General features: G+C 55.8%; 2 protein-coding genes across 5 annotated transcripts; one reads left to right on the top strand and one right to left on the bottom strand.

The window, feature by feature from the left end:
* Window positions 1-7,801: 7,801 nt before the first annotated feature.
* GCGR (glucagon receptor) lies at window positions 7,802-17,128 on the top strand. Of its 4 annotated transcripts, XM_043463367.1 has the most exons (15): window positions 8,349-8,741; window positions 10,913-11,001; window positions 12,827-13,015; window positions 13,121-13,223; window positions 13,981-14,088; window positions 14,171-14,292; window positions 14,390-14,496; window positions 14,580-14,736; window positions 14,825-14,984; window positions 15,069-15,129; window positions 15,437-15,506; window positions 15,831-15,919; window positions 16,057-16,195; window positions 16,268-16,309; window positions 16,632-17,128. In XM_043463367.1, the coding sequence occupies exons 3-15, from the start codon at window positions 12,956-12,958 to the stop codon at window positions 16,851-16,853; spliced, it is 1,440 nt and encodes a 479-aa protein (XP_043319302.1). In that variant the 5' UTR covers window positions 8,349-8,741; window positions 10,913-11,001; window positions 12,827-12,955; the 3' UTR covers window positions 16,854-17,128. The 4 variants fall into 4 exon arrangements, with proteins under 4 accessions (XP_043319298.1, XP_043319307.1, XP_043319302.1 ...); XM_043463363.1 differs by lacking the exons at window positions 8,349-8,741; window positions 10,913-11,001 and adding an exon at window positions 7,802-8,092; XM_043463356.1 differs by lacking the exon at window positions 10,913-11,001.
* Window positions 8,214-10,904, bottom strand: LOC122438496. The gene is made up of 3 exons (XM_043463412.1): window positions 9,413-10,904; window positions 8,941-8,995; window positions 8,214-8,354 (listed from the first exon to the last, which is right to left on the bottom strand). The coding sequence occupies exons 1-3, from the start codon at window positions 9,616-9,618 to the stop codon at window positions 8,214-8,216; spliced, it is 402 nt and encodes a 133-aa protein (XP_043319347.1). The 5' UTR covers window positions 9,619-10,904.
* Window positions 17,129-19,197: the final 2,069 nt, after the last annotated feature.

Consider the following 19,197-nt stretch of genomic DNA (forward strand, 5'->3'; position numbering starts at 1 on the left):
CAGGTCAGAAAGGAAGGAGGATGAATACCTGGGAGGAGCCTCAGGGAGGAGGGGCCTCAGCTCAGACCCGCCCCAGGAGGAAGGCTCCACTCCATTCCAGACAGGTTTCCACCAACAATGACCCAACGCCTTTCTCCTTTACTGTAAGAAAATATCAGGAGTTCCCTGGTGGCCTCATAGTTAAGATACTAGACTTTCACTGCTGTGGCTGTGGTTCAATCCATGTTCAGGGAACTGACATCCTGAAAATGCAGAGTCCTGAGCGCTGGACTGCTGGGGAATTCCAGCAAAGGAAAGTCTTAAATCCACCAGGGAAACCCTAAATCCTGCTAGAGATACTAAAAAATTGGCACAATAATTTCAAATAGCAATGGGGCAATATCTAGGGAAATAGCACTATGTCTATTTTAAAAAGTGAATGTGTAGTTAAAAACCTTCCTACAAAAAAGACAGTCTAGACCCAGATGCTTCAGAAATGAATTCTATCAATGTCTAAGGAAGTAATAATACCAATTCTATACAGACTTCCAGAAAACAGAAGAGGGAGGCGTACTTACCAGCTCATTTTATGAGGCCAATATCATCTCGATACCAAAGCCAGACAATTTTCTTATTAAAAGAAAATAAAATTACACACTAAAATCCTTAATGAACACAGATGCAAAAGCTCTTCACAAAATGTCAGCAAATCTAACCCAGAAGTACATAAAAAGGAGAATATTTCATGACCAAATGAAATGTATCCCAGGAATGCAAGGTTGGTAAACATTTGAAAATCAGTATTATTCAGTACAGAAATAGAGAAAGACAAATCTCACAAAAAACCAAAGACATCTGATAAAATTCAACATCCATTCATGATTTAAAAAGAAAAAATCTCTCAGCAAACTAGGAATGAATGGAAACATTCTCAAATTGATAAAGGGCAACTCTGTAAAACCTATAAATAACATCATACTTACTGGTGGAAAATTGAATGCTTTTCTCCCAACGATTGGGGATAAAGCAGGGATATGAGCTCTGATCGCTTTTGCTCAACATTGTACTACAGGTCACAGTCTGTACAATAAGTTACCAAAAAATAAACAACCAGGCACACAGACTGTAAAGGAAGAAAACATCCTTTCTTACAGAGTACACGGTCACCTCCATAGAAAAACCCAAGGAATCCACACACACAACACAAGTACAACTAATAAATGAGTTTAGCAAGGTCATAGGATTCAAAATTAACCAATGAAAACACATCAGTTGCATTTCTATACAGTAGCAATAGGCTACTGGAGACAGAAATTTTACAAAATTATCCTTCACTATAGCATCAAAAATCATGAAATACTCTTCCTAACAACAACAAATAAATATCTGTATGACCTCTGTACTGGAAATGATCAAACGTTGCTGAGAGAAATTAAAGAAGACCCAAATAAATGAAGAGATACATCTTATTTGTGGCTAGGAAGATTCAACGTTAAGATGTCTTTTCTCCCCAACTGAATCTCAATCAAAATCTTAGTAGACTTTTTTGGTAGCAGTTGACAACCTGATTTTAATATTCAAATGAAAATGCAATGAACATATAGTACAAAAACATCTTTAAAAGAGTTGAAGAAGTCACAGTACCCAATTTCAAGACATGCTACAAAGCTACAGTAACCAAGAGAGTGTAGTATTGACATACACATGGACATACAGAACAATGAAATAGAAGAGAATTCAGAAACAGACCCACAGTAATGGTCAAGAGAGTTTTTTATAAAGGTGCTGAGGTAACTCAGTGAAGAAAGACAGTCTTTTCAGTAAATGGAGCTGGAACAACTGGGTGCATTTGCCAAACAAACAACACATTGCACCACATGCCAGGATAGCTTACCATAAATCATAGATCAATGTGTAAGAGCTGAAATGACAAATCTTAAAGAGAAAACATGGAAGAAAGGAATCCACACACACAAGTAGAACTAATAAATGAGTTTAGCAAGGTCATAGGATACCAAATTAACAGAAGAAAACACATCAGTTTTTCTATGCAACATGAGTTGCATTTCTATACAATAGCAACAAGCAACTGGAAACAGAAATTTTACAAAACTATCCTTCACTATAGCATCAAAAATCATGAAATACTCTTCCTAACAACAACACGGGAGAAAGTCTTAGCCACCTTGGATCAGGCAAAGATGTCTCAGATGGGGCACAAAAAGCACAAGTCCTGAAACAAAAATATGATACTTGGATTTCATCAAAATTAAAAAATGTCTGCTCTCTGAGGAACAAATAAGAAATTAGGAGAGCAAGTCATTGAATAGGAGAGAATATTTACAAAACATGCATCTGCTGAAGGACTTGCATTGGAACACATTGGAAGTAGAATGGCTAAAAAATCAGGGTCAACTAATAAAAAAATTAAAAAAAAAAAAAAAAAAAATCAGGGTCAACAATTCAAAAACCCTGAAGAGCTTGAGGGCCTAGAAGGATGCGGGGCAATGGCAGCTCTCCCTCAAGGCCATTGGAGATGCAGGACAGTGAAGCCACTCAGGACAAGAGCTTGGAGGTTTCTTATAAAGTCAGACATGGGCGTGGGAACCACAATACCCCGAGGTATTTCCTCTGGAGCAATGAAAACATGTGTCCACATAAAGATCTGCACACAACCGTTTAGAGGAGATGAATTCCCAATGCCAAAATCTGAGAACAACTTGAGATTCCATGATGATTCAATGGTTAAGGCTCTGCGCTTCCAGTCCAAGGGGCGGGGGTTCGGTCCCAGGAAGCTGAGATCCTTAATGCCATGTACTTCAACCAACACACACACACACATACACACACACACACAAACTGGGAACAACCCAAATGTCCATGTTCACCAACTGGATGGATAACCAAAATCTCAGGTCACCCATCCGGTGGAACAGGACTCAGCAACAAACAGAAGGAACCACTATTACAGGCTGTATCACTGATGGATCTCAAAAATTTTGCCATATATGAGAAGCCAGATACAAAAGACTACATATTCTATTTATATGTATTCTTGGAAAGGCAGATCCATAGGCCCAGAAATCAGGTCAGTGATGGCTAGGGGCCTGGAGGGGGAGGATGGACTACAGGGTGTCATGAAGGAATTTGGGGGCAACAAAAAAGTCCTATATGTATTTTTATAGTACACTTTTGTAGCCCCCCCACAATGTTTTTTAAAATTTATTTATTTCTTTTTGGCCACGTTGGGTCTTAACTGCAGCACTTGGGATCTTTGATCTTCATTGCAGCACGTGAGATCTTTAGTTGTGGCATACAAATGCTTAGTTGCAGCATGTGGGATCTAATTCCCTGATCAGGGATCAAACATGGACTCCCTGAATTGGAGGATGGAGTCTTAGCCACTGGACCATCAGGGAAGTCCTTATTTTTAATATTTTAGACCAAAAATGGGAGAGGTGAGTTTTTTTCCCTAGGTGTTTACATGTCTAGGGGGTTCAAGTAAAGAGCTCCATTGTGATCCCCTCAAATAATAACTAAATACTCACTCCCCAACCCGGGTCAGCACAAATGCAGCCCAAAAGCATACTTCTGAGTGGAAAAACAGATATATCAGAGCTGGTGTTTTAATAAGAGGCCATGGAACTGTAAATCAACAATACTTCGACAACAACAAGAAGAAAAAAAACAACCTGCCACAGATATCATGCATCATTTCCATATTTGTGCAACAGCAGTATGGAAAACTAAGGGAGAAACACCCAGTTTGGAGCAGTGGAAATTTTAGGGGGAGGAGTAGGCAAGGTCTGGGAACATCCAGGACTTTAAGAAAATATCTACAGTAACCACATTCTTCACTCTATCTCCTCATCTGCCGTATTTTATCAGAACCTGACGTCACAGCAGGAACATGCAGATCTGCTGGGTTGTGTATTGTCCGCCTCCCTCTCCTAAGATGTCAGTTTCCCTCGGTCTCCCAGCATCCAGGACACAGTAGGTGCTCAATCGATAGTTTGGATCAGTCTTGATTTGCTTTGTACAGCATTATCCCAACTTCCCAGGACCCCCACCAGGGCCCTCATGACCCCTTTCCCCCCCTCAATCCAGAGGCATCATGACCTTCTGCATTCGTACCCTAATTGTGGAAATTTTGCTGGTGGAATGGTCGGTGGGTGACCTGGGGCTATGATTACATTTCCTTCTTGATAGAATTTCTTGGTGTTTCTAGACAGTGCCGGCCAACAGAAATATTTTGCATCACAACGGTGAACCAACGTGTCATTTCAAACATTCTGTAACCACATTTAAAAAGGAAAAGGAACTGATGAAATGAAGGCTTTCCTGGTGGCCCAGTGGTAAAGAAACTGCCTGCCAATGCAGGAGACATGGGTTCAATCTCTGGGTTGGGAAGATCCTTTGGAGTAGGAAATGGTAACTGACTCCAGTATTCTTGCCTGGGAAAACCCATAGACAGAGGAGCCTGGCGGGCTACAGTTCATGGGGTCACAGAAGAGTTGGACACAATTTAGTGACTGAACAACAAAACCTTTTATTTGACCCAATTTGTCGGGAAGATGATTCCTTCAACATGTACCAGCACACACGATTCATGACACTTTATGTTCTATTTTTATACTAAGCTTTCAAAATCCAGTGTCTTCTTGACTGGATGGCACCCCACTCCATGCTGGGTGGCTCAAGCTTGGAGCTTCTTAAGAAGAACTGCATGGGAAGTTAAGAGTCCTCTGGTGTCTGGAAATGTCCTTATTCTGCCCTCGCAACCTGTGGCATAACTTGGAAGATGGTGGCCCTGGTAAGAAGATATAAGGTGAGAAATCCTGTCACTGGGAACGTGGCTCCCTCAACTGCCGGCAACAGGTCTGATGCCATGCTGAACAGTGCCCATCTCCAGGAGACCTCTGTTCACACTCTAGAAACTTTCCATATCTTCTCTTTATTCTGATGAGTTTGAAATTTCATGAGGATGCAACATGGTTGAATTTTTTAATCCATTAGCTGGTTTGCTGTTTTTATTGTGCCGAGTACTTGGCAGACTTTCCCACTAGGGAAGTTCTAGGAAGAACTTTGTATTACTTTTCACAATGGTCTTCCTCCTCCGCTGGTCTTTGGAAACTCTGTCCCTCTCACCTCCCATATGGATCCTCCACCATCCCTTAGTTTCTGTCTCTCTGATTTTTGTTCTTTCTTCTGTGAGATTTCTTCAACTCCTTCTTTCAATCCTTCTACCAAATTTTTAAGTTTTCAGATATTATTTTGTACCTTACAAGGACTCTTTTTTGTTTTCCTCCTGTTTTCTGAAGTGCCCTCTCCTAGTCGCATGGGTGCTTTGTCTTTCCCTATCTGAGGAAGATCGTCTGAAGTTTTCTTCTGGTCCCTGCATTAGCTCTTGTTTCCTCCAGTGTCCTCTCTTCTGTTGGTTCTCGGTCTCTCAAGCACATCTGAGGATGCAGTTTGGGGCTCATTCCCTGGGGTGGGATGGGGCATACCTGAAACAGCTTTGGACTGTTCCCTTTTTTGATTCCTATATCCTGTGAATGGTTGAGTAAAGTCTGACAGACCGACACAATGGAATACTAAGTGCCCATGTACCATGGTGTTGAGAGGACTTCTTATGAAGATGGGGAAATGCTTGTGTTACCAACTGTGCTGGAATACCTAGACATAAAACTATCAAAAGCAATGTATTAAGGCACAGTAAAGAGATCTGAAAGGAACCACCCTGTGACGTTAACAGCTGTCTCTCTGGGGGCACCATCTCTTTTCCCTCTGCCCCATTTTCTGCAGCTCCCAAATCCAGGGTCCCTCTGCCCTGGGTTTCTACCGAGAACCACCCAGTCTGACCACGAACCACCCTGTCTGGCCACGAACCACCCCATTTGGCCACGAACCACCGCATCTGGCCACAAACCACCTTGTAAGGCCACCTCTTTCTTGGCCACTTATCATCATCTTCCCCCCAGAACTTGAGGCTGGGGTGTCAGATTCTCCCTGCCAGCTTTGTCGGCAGTACCAGCTCATACCACTCAGCCAAATGCCTAAACTGAGCTCTACTGATGTGCCCTCCAGAGCCCACAGCACAGGCAGACGGAACAGCACTTCTGAGGCTGCAGAGGGCAGCCCCCAGCCCCCCGCCTGCCCTGGCACATGGGAACCAGCACATCTCCAAGGCGCCAACAGGACCCTCAGGGACTCAGTGGTAGACAGGCCCCTTCCTCAGTCTCCAGACCTCCAACACTCCGTGGGAAGGCCCAGCCCCCTTCGTTCCCAGTTTCTGGTCTATTTATGTCTTATGAATTCAGTTATGTAAATAAAGGTGGCCCAGCCCGGGGTGGGGGCCCTCACCCCCATCTGTTCCCTCTCCCTCTGCCTTCTGCTCCCCATTGTGTCCACACATTTCAGGTATGCCCCCACCCCCATATCATACACTCTACATTTATTCTTTCTCATCTCTTCCTGCTAGAACCCAACTGGGGCCAACCAGAACCTACCCCCAGACTGCCGGGTCTCCACCCAACCGAAACATCTTCAGGAAAACAAGGTCCAGAGGGCCTCTCTGAAGATCACACAGCAGGGATGACCTTCCCAGTTCCTGCCCTGAGCCTCACAGACACCCAGAGTGGTGCCAGTTACCCAGCTCACGGTGAGGCAGGAGCCCACCAAGGTCACAAGCAAGATTCCACCTACTCAGATCAGTGTGGTCTGTATGGGTGCCCCACTGCCAGAGAGGTGGGAGGAGAGCTGGAAGAGAGGCGCCAGGGGAGGGGAGAAGAGCATGGAGGATGGCGGTCTTTGGGGACCCATCTCAGAAAGCTCCCCTCCCCCAGCACCTGAACCCAGCACTCGCAGTCAGCCCTATACAAGCAGAGCTAGACTTTGCCAATGACCTTTGCCTTCTGGCCACTGCCTGAACCAAAACAGGCTGCTCTAAGGGCAGGCTTCCAGGTGGGCTGGTAAGAATGGGGGTCTGGAGGGCACCCTCAGTAATACTCCCCCATCCCGAGCCTTCAGACAGTGGCAGGGCAGGTGTGTAGAGGTCAGGTTACCAAGCACCTGTGTGCATGTCACGGGGTGCTGGGACCAGCTGCAGCTCTGCTCTGGGGGCTGGAGGGTGGGGGAGCCATGGGTAGAGGAGAACCACGTGTTCCAAAGTCCTCCAGCCCCCAAACAGAAGTAGAATTTAGAGAAGGGCCCCAAAGATCTAAAAAAGAGCTGACCCAGTGGGTCAGGGAAGGCACCCAGGACAGTGGTTGACAGTGGATTCCAGGGAAACATGAGAGGGATAATTAGGATTTGGTGATGACTGGAAATCTCAGGATCCCTGCAGGGTGTCCAGCTGGTGGGTGGGCCGAGGAAGTGCATCCAGGAAATGGCAGCAGGCCAGTGGAAAGGGGTCCTGGTGTGGTCCTGAGCATCTAGCAGTGTGAACACCAGGAGACCCGGTGGTACATGGGGAACTGTCCAAGGGAAAGCGGAGGAGAGTGCAGAGAGGAGATGGGAATGCCAGCCTGGAAACCATAGCCATGGGAGAATGTTCCATAGGAGGGCATGACCATCAGGGTCCCCAGATCCTGAAATGCCAGGAAAGATGAGGCCCCAAAGTGTCCATGTGGTTTGGTGACCCTGAGGTCACTGGGGACTGACCACTGGGGTGTGTGTAGGGATGCAGGTGAGAAAGTGAAAGGGGTCCTAAAGCGGCAGTTGAGATGCTGGCTGGCTTTAGACCCGAGGGGGGGGGGCGGGGAGAAGAGGACATAGTCAGGAGGGTGAATCTGGGATCTGGCATTCGGAAGGAGGAGATGTGGGAAGGAGGAGGTGTGGGAAGGAGCATAGCGTTCTCCTCTCGAAGCAGGAGAAGCAGTGGCCAGGCACTCTGGGCAGCCGGCTTGGTGTAGAGGGTGGGGTGGGGGGCTGATGGATGAACGGCTCGGAGGGGGCTTAAGGGAGAAGACTTGGGACACCCGGGCTTAAAGAGGCATTCCAGGGGCCACCCTTCCCCGCCTGGCGTGGGTTCGGCCCGTGGAGGGCCTTGGCCCCCACTCCAATCAAGCTTGCTCTGGTCGCTGGAAAGGTCACCTAGGAGCCACGTTGCAGGGTAAGTGGAGCGTCAGTCCTTCCCGCAATCAGCACCCGGGAAAAAAGTGGCAAGGGCCCAAAACGCGGAGAAAGTGAGAGGAAAGGGCAGGGGGCCACAGCCCCCATCTCTGGTCGCGCGCCTACCACGCATCCCACCTGTCCGTCCACCGCTCCTTTCCCGGCTGGGAGCTGCAATCGGCCGGCCGGGGTTCCCCGGGCGGGGGTCTGCCCAGTGAGCTCTGAGTGAGAAGGTCTGCGGGGCGGCGTCCTCGGGGAGAGTTCTGCAGGACAGGAGTCCGCGAGGCAGGTGCCGGCACCGGCGCGCAGGGAGGGGTCTGTCGGGCAGGAGCTCCGGGGCGGCCGAGTCGCTCCCCGCGGCCGCTGCGGGAGGGCGGAGGCGCGGGCAGGGGCCCGGAGCGGCAGGCGGGGACCCTCGGCCGCCGCTCCACCTGCGAGCCGCTCCTGCCCCCGCCCCCTCCCTCCCCCTCCGCCGCCGCCCAGCGTCGCCGCCACCGCCGCCGGAAAGTTCGCGTGTGGCTGGCGCGGGGCGCGGGCGCGGAGCCGGCGCCGACCCTGATCAGGCAGCCCTGCGGGGGCGAGCGGTGCGGGCCCCCGACCCGAGCGCGCGGAGGACGGCGGAGAGCAGGGAGAGACCGGAGAGGCGCGTGGTGAGCACCTGGTACCTGCCCGAGGGCACGTTCCCGGCCAGGGGCCGAAGGCTGGTGCGCGGGACTGGCTGGCGCGCACCCCTCTCGTAGGTGGGCGGTCTCGGCCCTGGGTATCGCCCTCCTCATCCGTCGGACACCCCCTTCCCAACCCCAGGATGCGCCCTTCCAGCTCGGAAGGGTCAACCTGGTTCCGAACTACCCGGAGGGCAGTTCGGCGTGTCTCGGCGCTTCCTCGCTTCCTCCGTCCTCTCCTCCTGGGGGAGCGCGTCCCAGGGGGAAAAAAGTGGGGTGTCTGTGGCCGCCGGGCGCTCTGTCCTGCCGCCCCCTCCACTCCCGATTCCTCCCTCCATCACCCCCTCTTCTCCCCTCCCCGCGCATACACAGAACCGCGGAGACACCCCCAGAAGCGTGGGGACCGGCGCTGGGCAGCCCTGCTTTACTCCAGCCGGGGCTGCCCCACAAAGCTGCCCAGCAGTGTCTTGGTTACCCGGGTTTCCCCGGAGGGGCCGAGGGGCGATAGCACCCAGCCTGATACGTTCATCCGGGGAGCCTACATTTGTCACTCTGATCCTCAGAGAGGGCAGGGCATTGTCCAGTCTGCTCTTTCCTCACCGGGCAGCCCCCACTCACAGGTAGGGGCCGCAGGGTTTCTGCCCCTACCAGGAACCTACTGACTCCTGATGTCTGGGCACCTGCATTCTCCGAGGACCCCTCGGGATGTTGTCCACCCTTCTGTGCTGGGGGATGAGGGTTGGTGGGGCAATAGCACCCTGGCCCTCTTCCAGGCCCGCCCTGCCCCCACCGAGTGGGAGAGGAGGCAGGAATCAGGCTTTGTCAACAACCTGTGGCCGGTGATCTGATCTCGCCCTGGGGCCATGACCTTCTGCCACTCGCTCTGGTTTCACAAACACCCACCAAGCCCATTCTCATCAGAAGCTGGCAGGCCCCATTCAGAAGCTGGGGTGACCAGCACCCACCTCATGGAGATCCATCCATCCTGGGGGGGTCTTTTCCCCAGTTCCCGGTCTGGGAGTCTGGGACATCCCCAAGAGAAACTGGGAAAATGGCTGAGCTTTGAGCCCCTAGGAGTGGTGCGTTCTGCCAGGCAGGGGACAGAACACATGCCCCCCGGCCCCTGCCCGTGGAGTGGAGGAGGCTGGAAAACAGAGGAGGGGGTGAGCTGGGGCTGGGAGAAAGTTGGCCCTCCGTCCCACCCCATCAGTGTCTAATCCTGAGCTACCTGTGCTGGGCGGGTGCAGTCTAGGGCCAGAGAGGGAGCCCAGCCTCCAGGTCGGTGAACGGAGAAGGCTTGGTCCCTTGTTGTTAGTCCCCCATCCCCCACCAGCTCCCGGGCCGTTCCAGGAGAGTAATAAGGTGGAAAACAGCAGCCCTGCCTGATGCCACAGCCAATGGGAGGCGTGGAGGGGCACCTCTGCATCCAGGTCTCAGTCCTCATTCATTCAACAAATATTTATCCCTGGGGCTGGCAGGCTGCCTCTGGGGTTGCAGTGTCCCCCACGGTAGGGAGGGGGCCTGGACGTGATACTCTGTTCTCCTCTTTAAGTGGCAAAGCTCATTTACTCTTTGGTGATGAGGAGCCAATGATTTTGCAAGTAGGAAACCGAGGCTCTGAGAAGTTAAATTATTAATATTTGTCCTTGGTCCTAGGACCAGAACTGGGACCCGCAATGTCCCCCTCTCCTGTGGGGTCAGCCTCACACCTGAGTGCTCAGGGCAGGGACCACAGGACCTCCGCCTTGCACACAGCTGAAAGTCATCCCGTACTCAGCCCTCATGCAGAGAGGTGTCTAGAAATCTTGCCCGTACTCCCCTGAAAGGCATGGGGGGCCTCATCCATTTCTGCCGCTTCTTGTGTTTCTATCAGAGTCTTAGTGAGAGCAGTCATCCTCCTCTTAAATTGGTGGCGGGGTGCTGCTGCTCTGATCCCTAGGGCCCTGGGGCCCTGGGTGCCTTGAACCGGTTACCCAGCCTGGGATCTGTAGGTACTGAACTGTATGGCGTGAATCTTCAAGGATTCCCAGCCCCATGTGCCAGACGAGAGTAAAGGGTATGGAGGATCGCCCCCCTCCCCTGCCCTGGCTGGGGCCCCAGGGCAGCCCATCCTTCCTCCCCCTCTACCCTGGGGCTCTGCTTCTCTCTGCGGTTCCCAGACTGACTGACTCCTACCTGGAAGGCAGACTGGCCCAGCTGTTGCCCTGCCCACCCTGAGTTCTCCTAACAGCCCTAGGAAGTCAGCAAGGTGAACTTCCACTTTTCAGGTGGGAAGGTCAAGGCACTGCTGGGCCACGCCCTCCCCCACCCCCAGCTGGGCTCTGAGGGGGCCGACATTTTGCTTTGGAGCTCCTCACTGGAGGACCCCCCCCCACTTCGCCCTCCCCTCACCACCGGCTGCAGGGCCTTTGGGCGGGGACAGCTTATCGGGCAGTATCTTTTCTCCCCAGGTCCCCTGATTGCTGTGCACCATCCACTCAGCCCCAGCCATCCTTTGTCACTCTGCCTCCCGCGTCCCTCCAGCCTCTAGTTATCCAGACTGCCTCTGCCTCCCTGAGCCGGCCCACCCGTCTCCCCTTCTCCTGCAGCAGGGCACGGTGCTCCTCACACAGCAGGCTCTGTGGCCTGGGCAAGGGCAGGGCAGCAGGCTGTTTGATAACAATCAAGAGATAAGGCCCCTTGGGCTAGGGACACCTGAACCGCCCCTCGTCCTCCACCCGCCTGGGGGGCTACTCCCTCGGAGAGCCCTCCGGTCCAGCTCCTCCAGAGCAGCCCTAAACCTTGGCTCCTCACCTAGACCAGGGCCCGCAGACCAGTGACTCCTGGGCCCTGCCTCACCAGGCCTGACCCACACCCTGGCCCAAGGGCCAGGGTGAGGAGCCCCACTGCAGGCCATGTAGACTCACCCCATGGCGTCCCATGAAGGGTGAGGAGTGAATCATAGGAGAGTCCACGTGAGCTGGCCCCCTGAGGGCCCATCTGGACTCCGATGGGAGGAGACTGAGATCCAGGGTTGTCCGGGAACCCTCCACCTTCAGTCATAGGCTGCGCCCCTCCTCCCCACCTCCTCCCTGGCTTCTCCCAGGCACTGCCTTCCAGCCAGCCAGTTTTGTCCATCTGTCCATCCATCAGTCCACCACGTGCTCACTCTGTGGCAGGGTACCTGGTGGGAGGGGCCCATCCACAGCCCTAGAGGTGCTCATGTGAGGCAGCCCCTCCCTGTGCCCTCGTGGAATTCAGTAGAGCAGAAGATGGACTCTGGAAGCAGTGACACGATGCCTGATGGGGCTGCTGGTGCCTGAAGCACGGCTCTGGCCAGGACCAGGCAACTCGGGCCCCCCCACTGCAGGAACCATGAGGGCAGCGGTCCTGCTTCTGAGCCCCTGGCGGCCCGGCAGTGCTCGTCTCAAAGGAACACACTGCAGCTGCCTGCATGCTATGGCCCAGGGAACCCAGGAAGCCCAGCTTGAGTCTTAGGCGGGGCCCAAGGAAGCCCCTAGACACCCCAGTCCTGGGCGTGGGAGCATGCCTGTGCCAGGGACCACCTTAAGTATATGCCTGGCACTCCTGGCTCCTGGCAAGGCTGGAAGCTGGCCCAGGGCCACCTCAATAACCGCATCCCTGGGGACTAAGTGATGATGGATGGTCCCAGCACCCTATCCCGGCCTGCCAAGCTGACTTTCCCAGGGGCTAAGAATAGTGGGAAGGATAGTGAGGGCCGAAGGAGGAGGTGGGCAGTTAGGGAGGCTGCTTCCCCCACTGACATCTTTGGTACCAGGCAGGACAGCGATCACTTAGCTAGCATGGAGGGGAGGGGCTCTGGGGCTGGCCCAGCCTCCAGACAGACAGCCACGGGCCGTGAGAAAGCAGCTCCCCTTGGATGATGGCGCCAAACCCCCAGGCACGGGGCCAGACCCCAACCCCCAAGTGGCAGAGTGACCACTTCTTGCATAACTTCCCTCCCAGCTCCCACTCCATCAGTAGGATTCGGAGACTCCGAGGGAGGGGTGGTTTTAGGGGAGCAGGACACCCTGCTGATCGTGAAAGAAACCAGCTGCGCCTCTTCACACCAGAGCCTGCCCCCCACCGCACAGACCCTGCTGCTCTGATACTCGCAACCTCAGAGGAGCGTGCACCCACGAGGACCTCTTTGCCCCAGCTGTGCAACCCCAGCCAGATGTGGGGGGCAGCTTCCCAGAGGCATGCCCCCCATCCAGCCATGCTACCCCCACCTCTTCCTGCTGCTGCTGCTGGCCTGCCAGGTGAGTGCTGCCAGCCCCCCACCCAGCCCCTGACTCCCACCAGGCTGCCTGCTCCTCGTGCTGATGCCTCTGTCCCCTCTGTCTATCCGTCTGTTCCCTCACCAGCCACAGACCCCCTCTGCTCAGGTGATGGATTTCCTGTTTGAGAAGTGGAAGCTCTATGGTGACCAGTGTCTCCACAACCTGAGCCTGCTGCCCCCTCCGACTGGTGAGACCCACCTTTGGCCCGAGTCCAGTGCTCCCATCATGGGAAAGCCCTGTGCCCCCAACCCCCACCCACCCATTTACAAGTGAGGAAACTGAGCCACAGAGGAGCTAGTGACTAGCCCAGGGCTGCAGATCAGGGTGTCTAAGAAATGGTAGAACTGCCCCAGAACTGGGGTGCTTTACCACCTTCCTCTGCTGCCAGGCACCAGCCCTCCACACCTGAGGCCTGGACACAGTCTTCGCTCCCATGGAGCTCAAGGCCCAGCAGGCAATGTGTGGGGGAAGTGAACCGGGAGGGGCAAGCAGAGGGCATTGGGCCTGGTGACGGGCAGGGAGATGGGCCATTATTTGGAGTGCTCAGGCAGACTGGGCCCCAGTGTTCTGAACAAGTTCTGAAGATCACTCAGGTGCAGAGAGAGAGAGAGAGACTAGGGCAGGAGGAGCTGCCTGGGAAGCCATTGTCTGCGCAAGGAAGGGGGCTGGTGTTGGGACCAGAAGGATGGCAACAGAATTGGGGTTCAGCCTCCAGGGACAGAAGTGATGCCAGAGGGGCACTAGGAAGAGGGGAGACCCCCGGGGTGAGAGGTGGGGTATCCGAGGGGAGGTGGCCAGGCAGAGCTGGAGCTCAGGACCGGGCTGGACAGAGGCGTCCGGGGCAGGCAGGATGGTCAGCATGCACTGCAGGGAGCAGAGAGCGTGCAGCAGGGGTCGTGGGGGCCGGACCCTGCTGAGGAGCAACCCTGGCCCCGCCTCTGCAGAGCTGGTCTGTAACAGAACCTTTGACAAATATTCCTGCTGGCCGGACACCCCTCCCAACACCACGGCCAACATCTCCTGCCCCTGGTACCTGCCCTGGTACCACAAAGGTAACCGCAGGAGGGATGTGGGGGGTTGGCCAAGGGGGTCGAGCGTGGGGGCGGGGCGCTGACCAGAGCCTGCCCCTCCCAGTGCAGCACCGCCTCGTCTTCAAGAGGTGTGGGCCCGATGGGCAGTGGGTGCGTGGGCCTCGGGGGCAGCCGTGGCGAAACGCCTCCCAGTGCCAGATGGACAACGAGGAGCTTGAAGTGCAGGTCAGCCCGCGGTGGGTGCTACAGGGTGGGGTTGGGGTTAGGGTGGGGTCGGGCAAGGCGGCCCCCTCCAGCCCCGACTGGCCACTGCCGTTTGCAGAAGGAGGTGGCCAAGATGTACAGCAGCTTCCAGGTGATGTACACGGTGGGCTACTCCCTGTCCCTGGGGGCCCTGCTCCTGGCCCTCGCCACCCTGTTGGGCCTCAGGTACACCCACTGACCTGCACGGGGGTGGGGGTGGTGGGGCCACAGTGGGCAGGGGGGCAGGGACTAACTCGCCGTGCCCACAGTAAGCTGCACTGCACCCGCAACTACATCCACATGAACCTGTTCGTGTCCTTCATGCTCAAGGCCAGCTCCGTGCTGGTCATCGACACGCTGCTCAAGACGCGCTACAGCCAGAGGATCGGGGACGACATCAGCGTGAGCGTCTGGCTGAGTGATGGGGTGAGTGCCCGGACCCGGTTTCTTGGCCTCCGGGCCCCGGGGTGGCAGGCGGCTGGGAGACCTGTGCTCACGCTGCCCCCGTGGCCAGGCAGTGGCTGGCTGCCGGGTGGCCGCAGTGTTCATGCAGTACGGCATCGTGGCCAACTACTGCTGGCTGCTGGTGGAGGGCGTGTACCTGCACAGCCTGCTGAGCCTCGCCGCTGTCCCCGAGAGGAGCTGCTTCCCCCTCTACCTGGGCATCGGCTGGGGTGAGTGGACTGGTGTGCGGGGGTCAGGGGTGAGGGCAGGCAGTCCAGGGCCCTGGGACCAGAGCTGTTTTCTCCCCTCCACAGGTGCCCCCATGCTGTTCGTCATCCCCTGGGCCGTGGTCAAGTGTCTGTTTGAGAACATCCAGTGAGTATTGGCTGACTGGAGGGCGGGCTGGAGAGGGGCTCACCTCTCCTGGCTGGGAGGTGAGCCCAGCCCCTTGCGGAATGGCCATGTGGCTTCAGAATGTGAAAGTGGCTCGGGGTCTCTGGCCAGCATCAGTGGGGGGTGGTAAGCAAACCTGGTGCCCCAGGGTGGAGGTCATTGGTAATTATCTCCCTTCTTTTCCTGAGGCACTAATTAGATCCCATAGAATCTACGGGGTGGCGGGTGGTGGTGCGGGGCGGGGCAATGCTGGGAGGCTGCCAGGACACAAGCAGTCCCTGTCCTGTAGGTGCTGGACTAGCAATGACAACATGGCCTTCTGGTGGATTCTGCGCTTCCCTGTCTTCCTGGCCATCCTGGTGAGGAAACAGGGCACCTGCTGGCACCACAGGGAGGGCTGAGAGGCTGCTGGAGTTGCCCCCCGCCCTTCCCTTCCTTCATTGGCCTGCAGCAGCCCAAGGAGACAGACAGCATCCTGCCTGGGTGGACAGGGAGGGAGGCCTGGCACTCTGCCAGGACACTGGCCAGTGCCCTGCCTCAGGCCAGGCTTCTCATCCTTGAGTGGGTGCCCACAGCCCTAGGGCCCCGGAAGCCAGGGCCTGGCTGGCTGCCCGGCCCACCTCCAGGAGGGATGGGGGGGGGAGGCCAAGGGCTGCCCTGAGCTGTGTCCTCCACATACACAGATCAACTTCTTCATCTTCATCCGTATCCTTCACCTCCTGGTGGCCAAGCTGCGAGCCCACCAGATGCGTTATACTGACTACAAATTCCGGTGGGTGTGGGGTTGTGGGGGGGTAGGAGGCTTACAGACCCGGACACCCCCGGGGGCCAGAGGGGGTATAGGTGGGTGTGGGGCACCAGAGCCTTGGTGAGGGCCTGGGCCAGGTGGCTCAGGCTCTGCCCCCGCAGGCTGGCCAAGTCCACACTGACCCTCATCCCCCTGCTGGGAGTCCACGAGGTGGTATTCGCCTTTGTGACAGATGAGCACGCCCAGGGCACCCTGCGCTCCGCCAAGCTCTTCTTCGACCTCTTCCTCAGCTCCTTCCAGGTGCCTTCCCACCCCATAACTGCCCAAAACCCAGGCCCTGAGCAGCCCTGACCACCCCCCCACTCTCTCCAGGGTCTGCTGGTGGCTGTTCTCTACTGTTTCCTCAACAAGGAGGTAGGTGATGGGGTGTGTGTCAGGGGGAGTGTAGACACCCTCAGACCCTACCCCTCAGGGGTGCAAGCCCCTTGTGTCCACCTGCACTTACTGGGCTCACTTGCCGTATGCTGGGTGTCAGGCCTGCCAAGTTGGGTCAGCCTCAGCCCTGCACCTAGAGAGTGAGGGCTTCCCAGATGTCCCCAGCTTTCTGTGGTGACAGAGCCTGCCTGGCTCCATACCCAGGGCACCACACTGCCCTTCAAAGCTGGCAGCTTGGGGATCCTGGGAGGGTGGCAGGGGCTAGGCCCTGGGTATGGCCCGACCCACCTGCCCACCCCAGGTGCAGTCAGAGCTGCTGCGGCGCTGGCATCGCTGGCGTGAGGGCAAAGCACTGCAGGAGGAGCGCCACGCCGGCAGCCACATGACCAGGCCCCTCAGGGGCCCCCCCAGTGAGAAGCTGCTGCTTTCAAGGGGCAGTGGCAGCAATGGGACCAGCCAGGACCCCTCTGCTGAGACCCGCTTGGCTGGTGGCCTTCCTGGATCGGCCGAAAACCCCCAGTGAAGCCCCCAGAACTCCAGAGGCCCAGAGAGGCCATCACCAGAAATCTGGAACTGATGTCCAACAAAGGCTAGAGTGTGGAAGCAAGACAGCACCCCACTGTCCACACATTCCCCAGTGTGGTGGTCTGAGGGCACCTGCTCTGTGCCCAGGGGTGGGGGACGGACTGTGGTGGGAAAGCTGTTCTGTGAACGTGTGCCCCTTTGTCATCCTGGGTCAGTGTGTCCCCTTTCAAGGAAACATGTCCTCCAACAATAAAGAGCTCTGTGTACACCCTAGATGGAGAGCTGGGCTGGAGGAGAAGGGCCGGCTGAGCCCAGGGCTTTCCCATGAGAAGGGAGTGGCCATGGACAGCCCGTGTGGGCTCACACCCTCCAGATTTCTCCTTGCTACCCTGTCATACCAGTGAATTGGAGCTGGAACCCTTGAGGATGAGTGAGTGGTGGCTGGCAGTGCCCCACCAGTGTGTGCTGCCCCCAGCCCAGTTTAGGTGGGCTTACCCCCACCCCCAGCCAGAGTGGACAGTGCCCATTCAGTCTTGGCCCCCCACCCCTGGAGGGTCACCATTCGCCTGCAGAGGGAAATGAAGGGCATTGATGGCCTAGGGGGGAGCCACTGACATCACAGTCCTACCAACCCCACATGAATCCATCTGGTTCCCTGCTGGAGCCGCAGCCATGACTGGACTCAGGCCCAGTGAGGGCATCACTGGACAGGCCAGAACTGGATGTCCTCTGCTGGTCTCTGCCTCCACCCCAGCATCACAGTCCACCTTGCCAACTGAAGTGGGGAGAGATGAATGCCCCAAATCGAGACCACCCAAGTGCAGGCACAGCAGAGTTTTCCTAAGACCGTGGCACAACCCAACAGAGTTCACAGTAAGTCCCTGCAGTCCTTGCTACTCCAGCACGACAGCTGTGCACGAGGGTGTTGTCCGTTGTGTGGTGGGTGAGCACCCTGCTTGGTAGTCAGTGAGGGCTGATGTTCATGCAGAGTCAAGCGGGCACGCCGAGTCCAAGCTGTGGACCCCTGGGGCACAGCGCATCTGATGGAGAGGGTAGAGGCAAGTGTAGGAGCATCAGGACTATGGTCATGCCTCACGAGCAGCCCCTGTGGCTGGTGCCATGATGCCTGGTGCAGGGAGGTGTGAAGGGAGGAGCAGGGGTGCTGTCAAAAGCGAAAGAGGCAGCGGGAGCCAAGAGCAGAAGCCAAATGGGCCAGTCAGGTGGCCCTGCTTCTAGGAGCTGGTGGGAAGTGACTGCTGGAACCTGGGGGAGGGGGTGTTCACAGTCCCCGCCCAGCCACGTGGGCTGGAGCTGCTCAGGCAAAGCTGGGTTAATTGGGGCAAATGAAAGGACAGGAGGCCTCTCAGGAAAGGTAAATAGAATTACTCACCTCCCAGGCACTGGGGCCCTCCTGAGGGGGACCCTGACCTCGTGCCACCGGATATTGCAGGGAGGGAAGGGCAGAAAGTGAGTTGCAGTAGACTGGGCTCTCCTGTGGCCCAGGTGGGATGAGATGTTACTGTGATTGGTGGGGGCTGCAGGGTAGCAAGGCAGCGTGGCCGACTGCACCTCTGAGGACCCGAGACCCCTGACCTTGAGGCTTCAACCACTTCTTGTCCCAGGCTCCCCAGGCCCGAGCACGCCTCTGAGCCCCTGTCCACAGGGGCACCCCTTCCCGTCCTCCGTGCCCAGAAGCCTTGTGGGCACACAAGCTAGCACAGGGAGGGCACAAGTTCTCCTTCACGCCAGCTGAGCTCAGGGTTGGTGACTGCCCTCACCCAGGGGCCTCCTGACAGCCCTCCCCATCCTGACTCCCTCTGCCCTTGTCCTCCTCCACCTTGTCCCTGTCCCCAAGGGAACTGGAACAGGCTGGTGAAGTCAAGGGTGGAGGTGGAGGCCGGGCAGGGGCTGGACTCATCCAGCCAATAAACATAGACTCTGACCAGTCTGTCCTGCAGGTGGGGTGGAGGGGCTACAGGTGGGGGAACCCACGTTCCAAAGCAGGGCCCAGCACCCACACAGCATCACCCTGCATTCAGGAAGATGAACGTTCCAGGCTCTCTGCCCCTTCGCCATCTCTGCTTCCCTTCCCACCTCCACCCCAGCCCTTCATCTCATGCCCTTCCCCCACAAGCATGAGAACTACCCAGAGTGTGTGTCTGTGTATGTGTGTTTGTGTGTGTGCAGCACTCAGAGGGACTATAATAAACAAGGATCACACCTAGGAGAGTGATGGGCATCCCCAGGATGGCACTAGTGTGCCAGGCAGAGTGGGTCACTGGGGGAGGCAGCCTTAAGCAGGGCAAGTTTACAGGAGAGACACCCTCAGGGGGATCAAAGTG

The sequence above is a fragment of the Cervus canadensis genome, chromosome 1 (assembly GCF_019320065.1).
Source record: "Cervus canadensis isolate Bull #8, Minnesota chromosome 1, ASM1932006v1, whole genome shotgun sequence".
Lineage (NCBI taxonomy): Eukaryota > Metazoa > Chordata > Mammalia > Artiodactyla > Cervidae > Cervus > Cervus canadensis.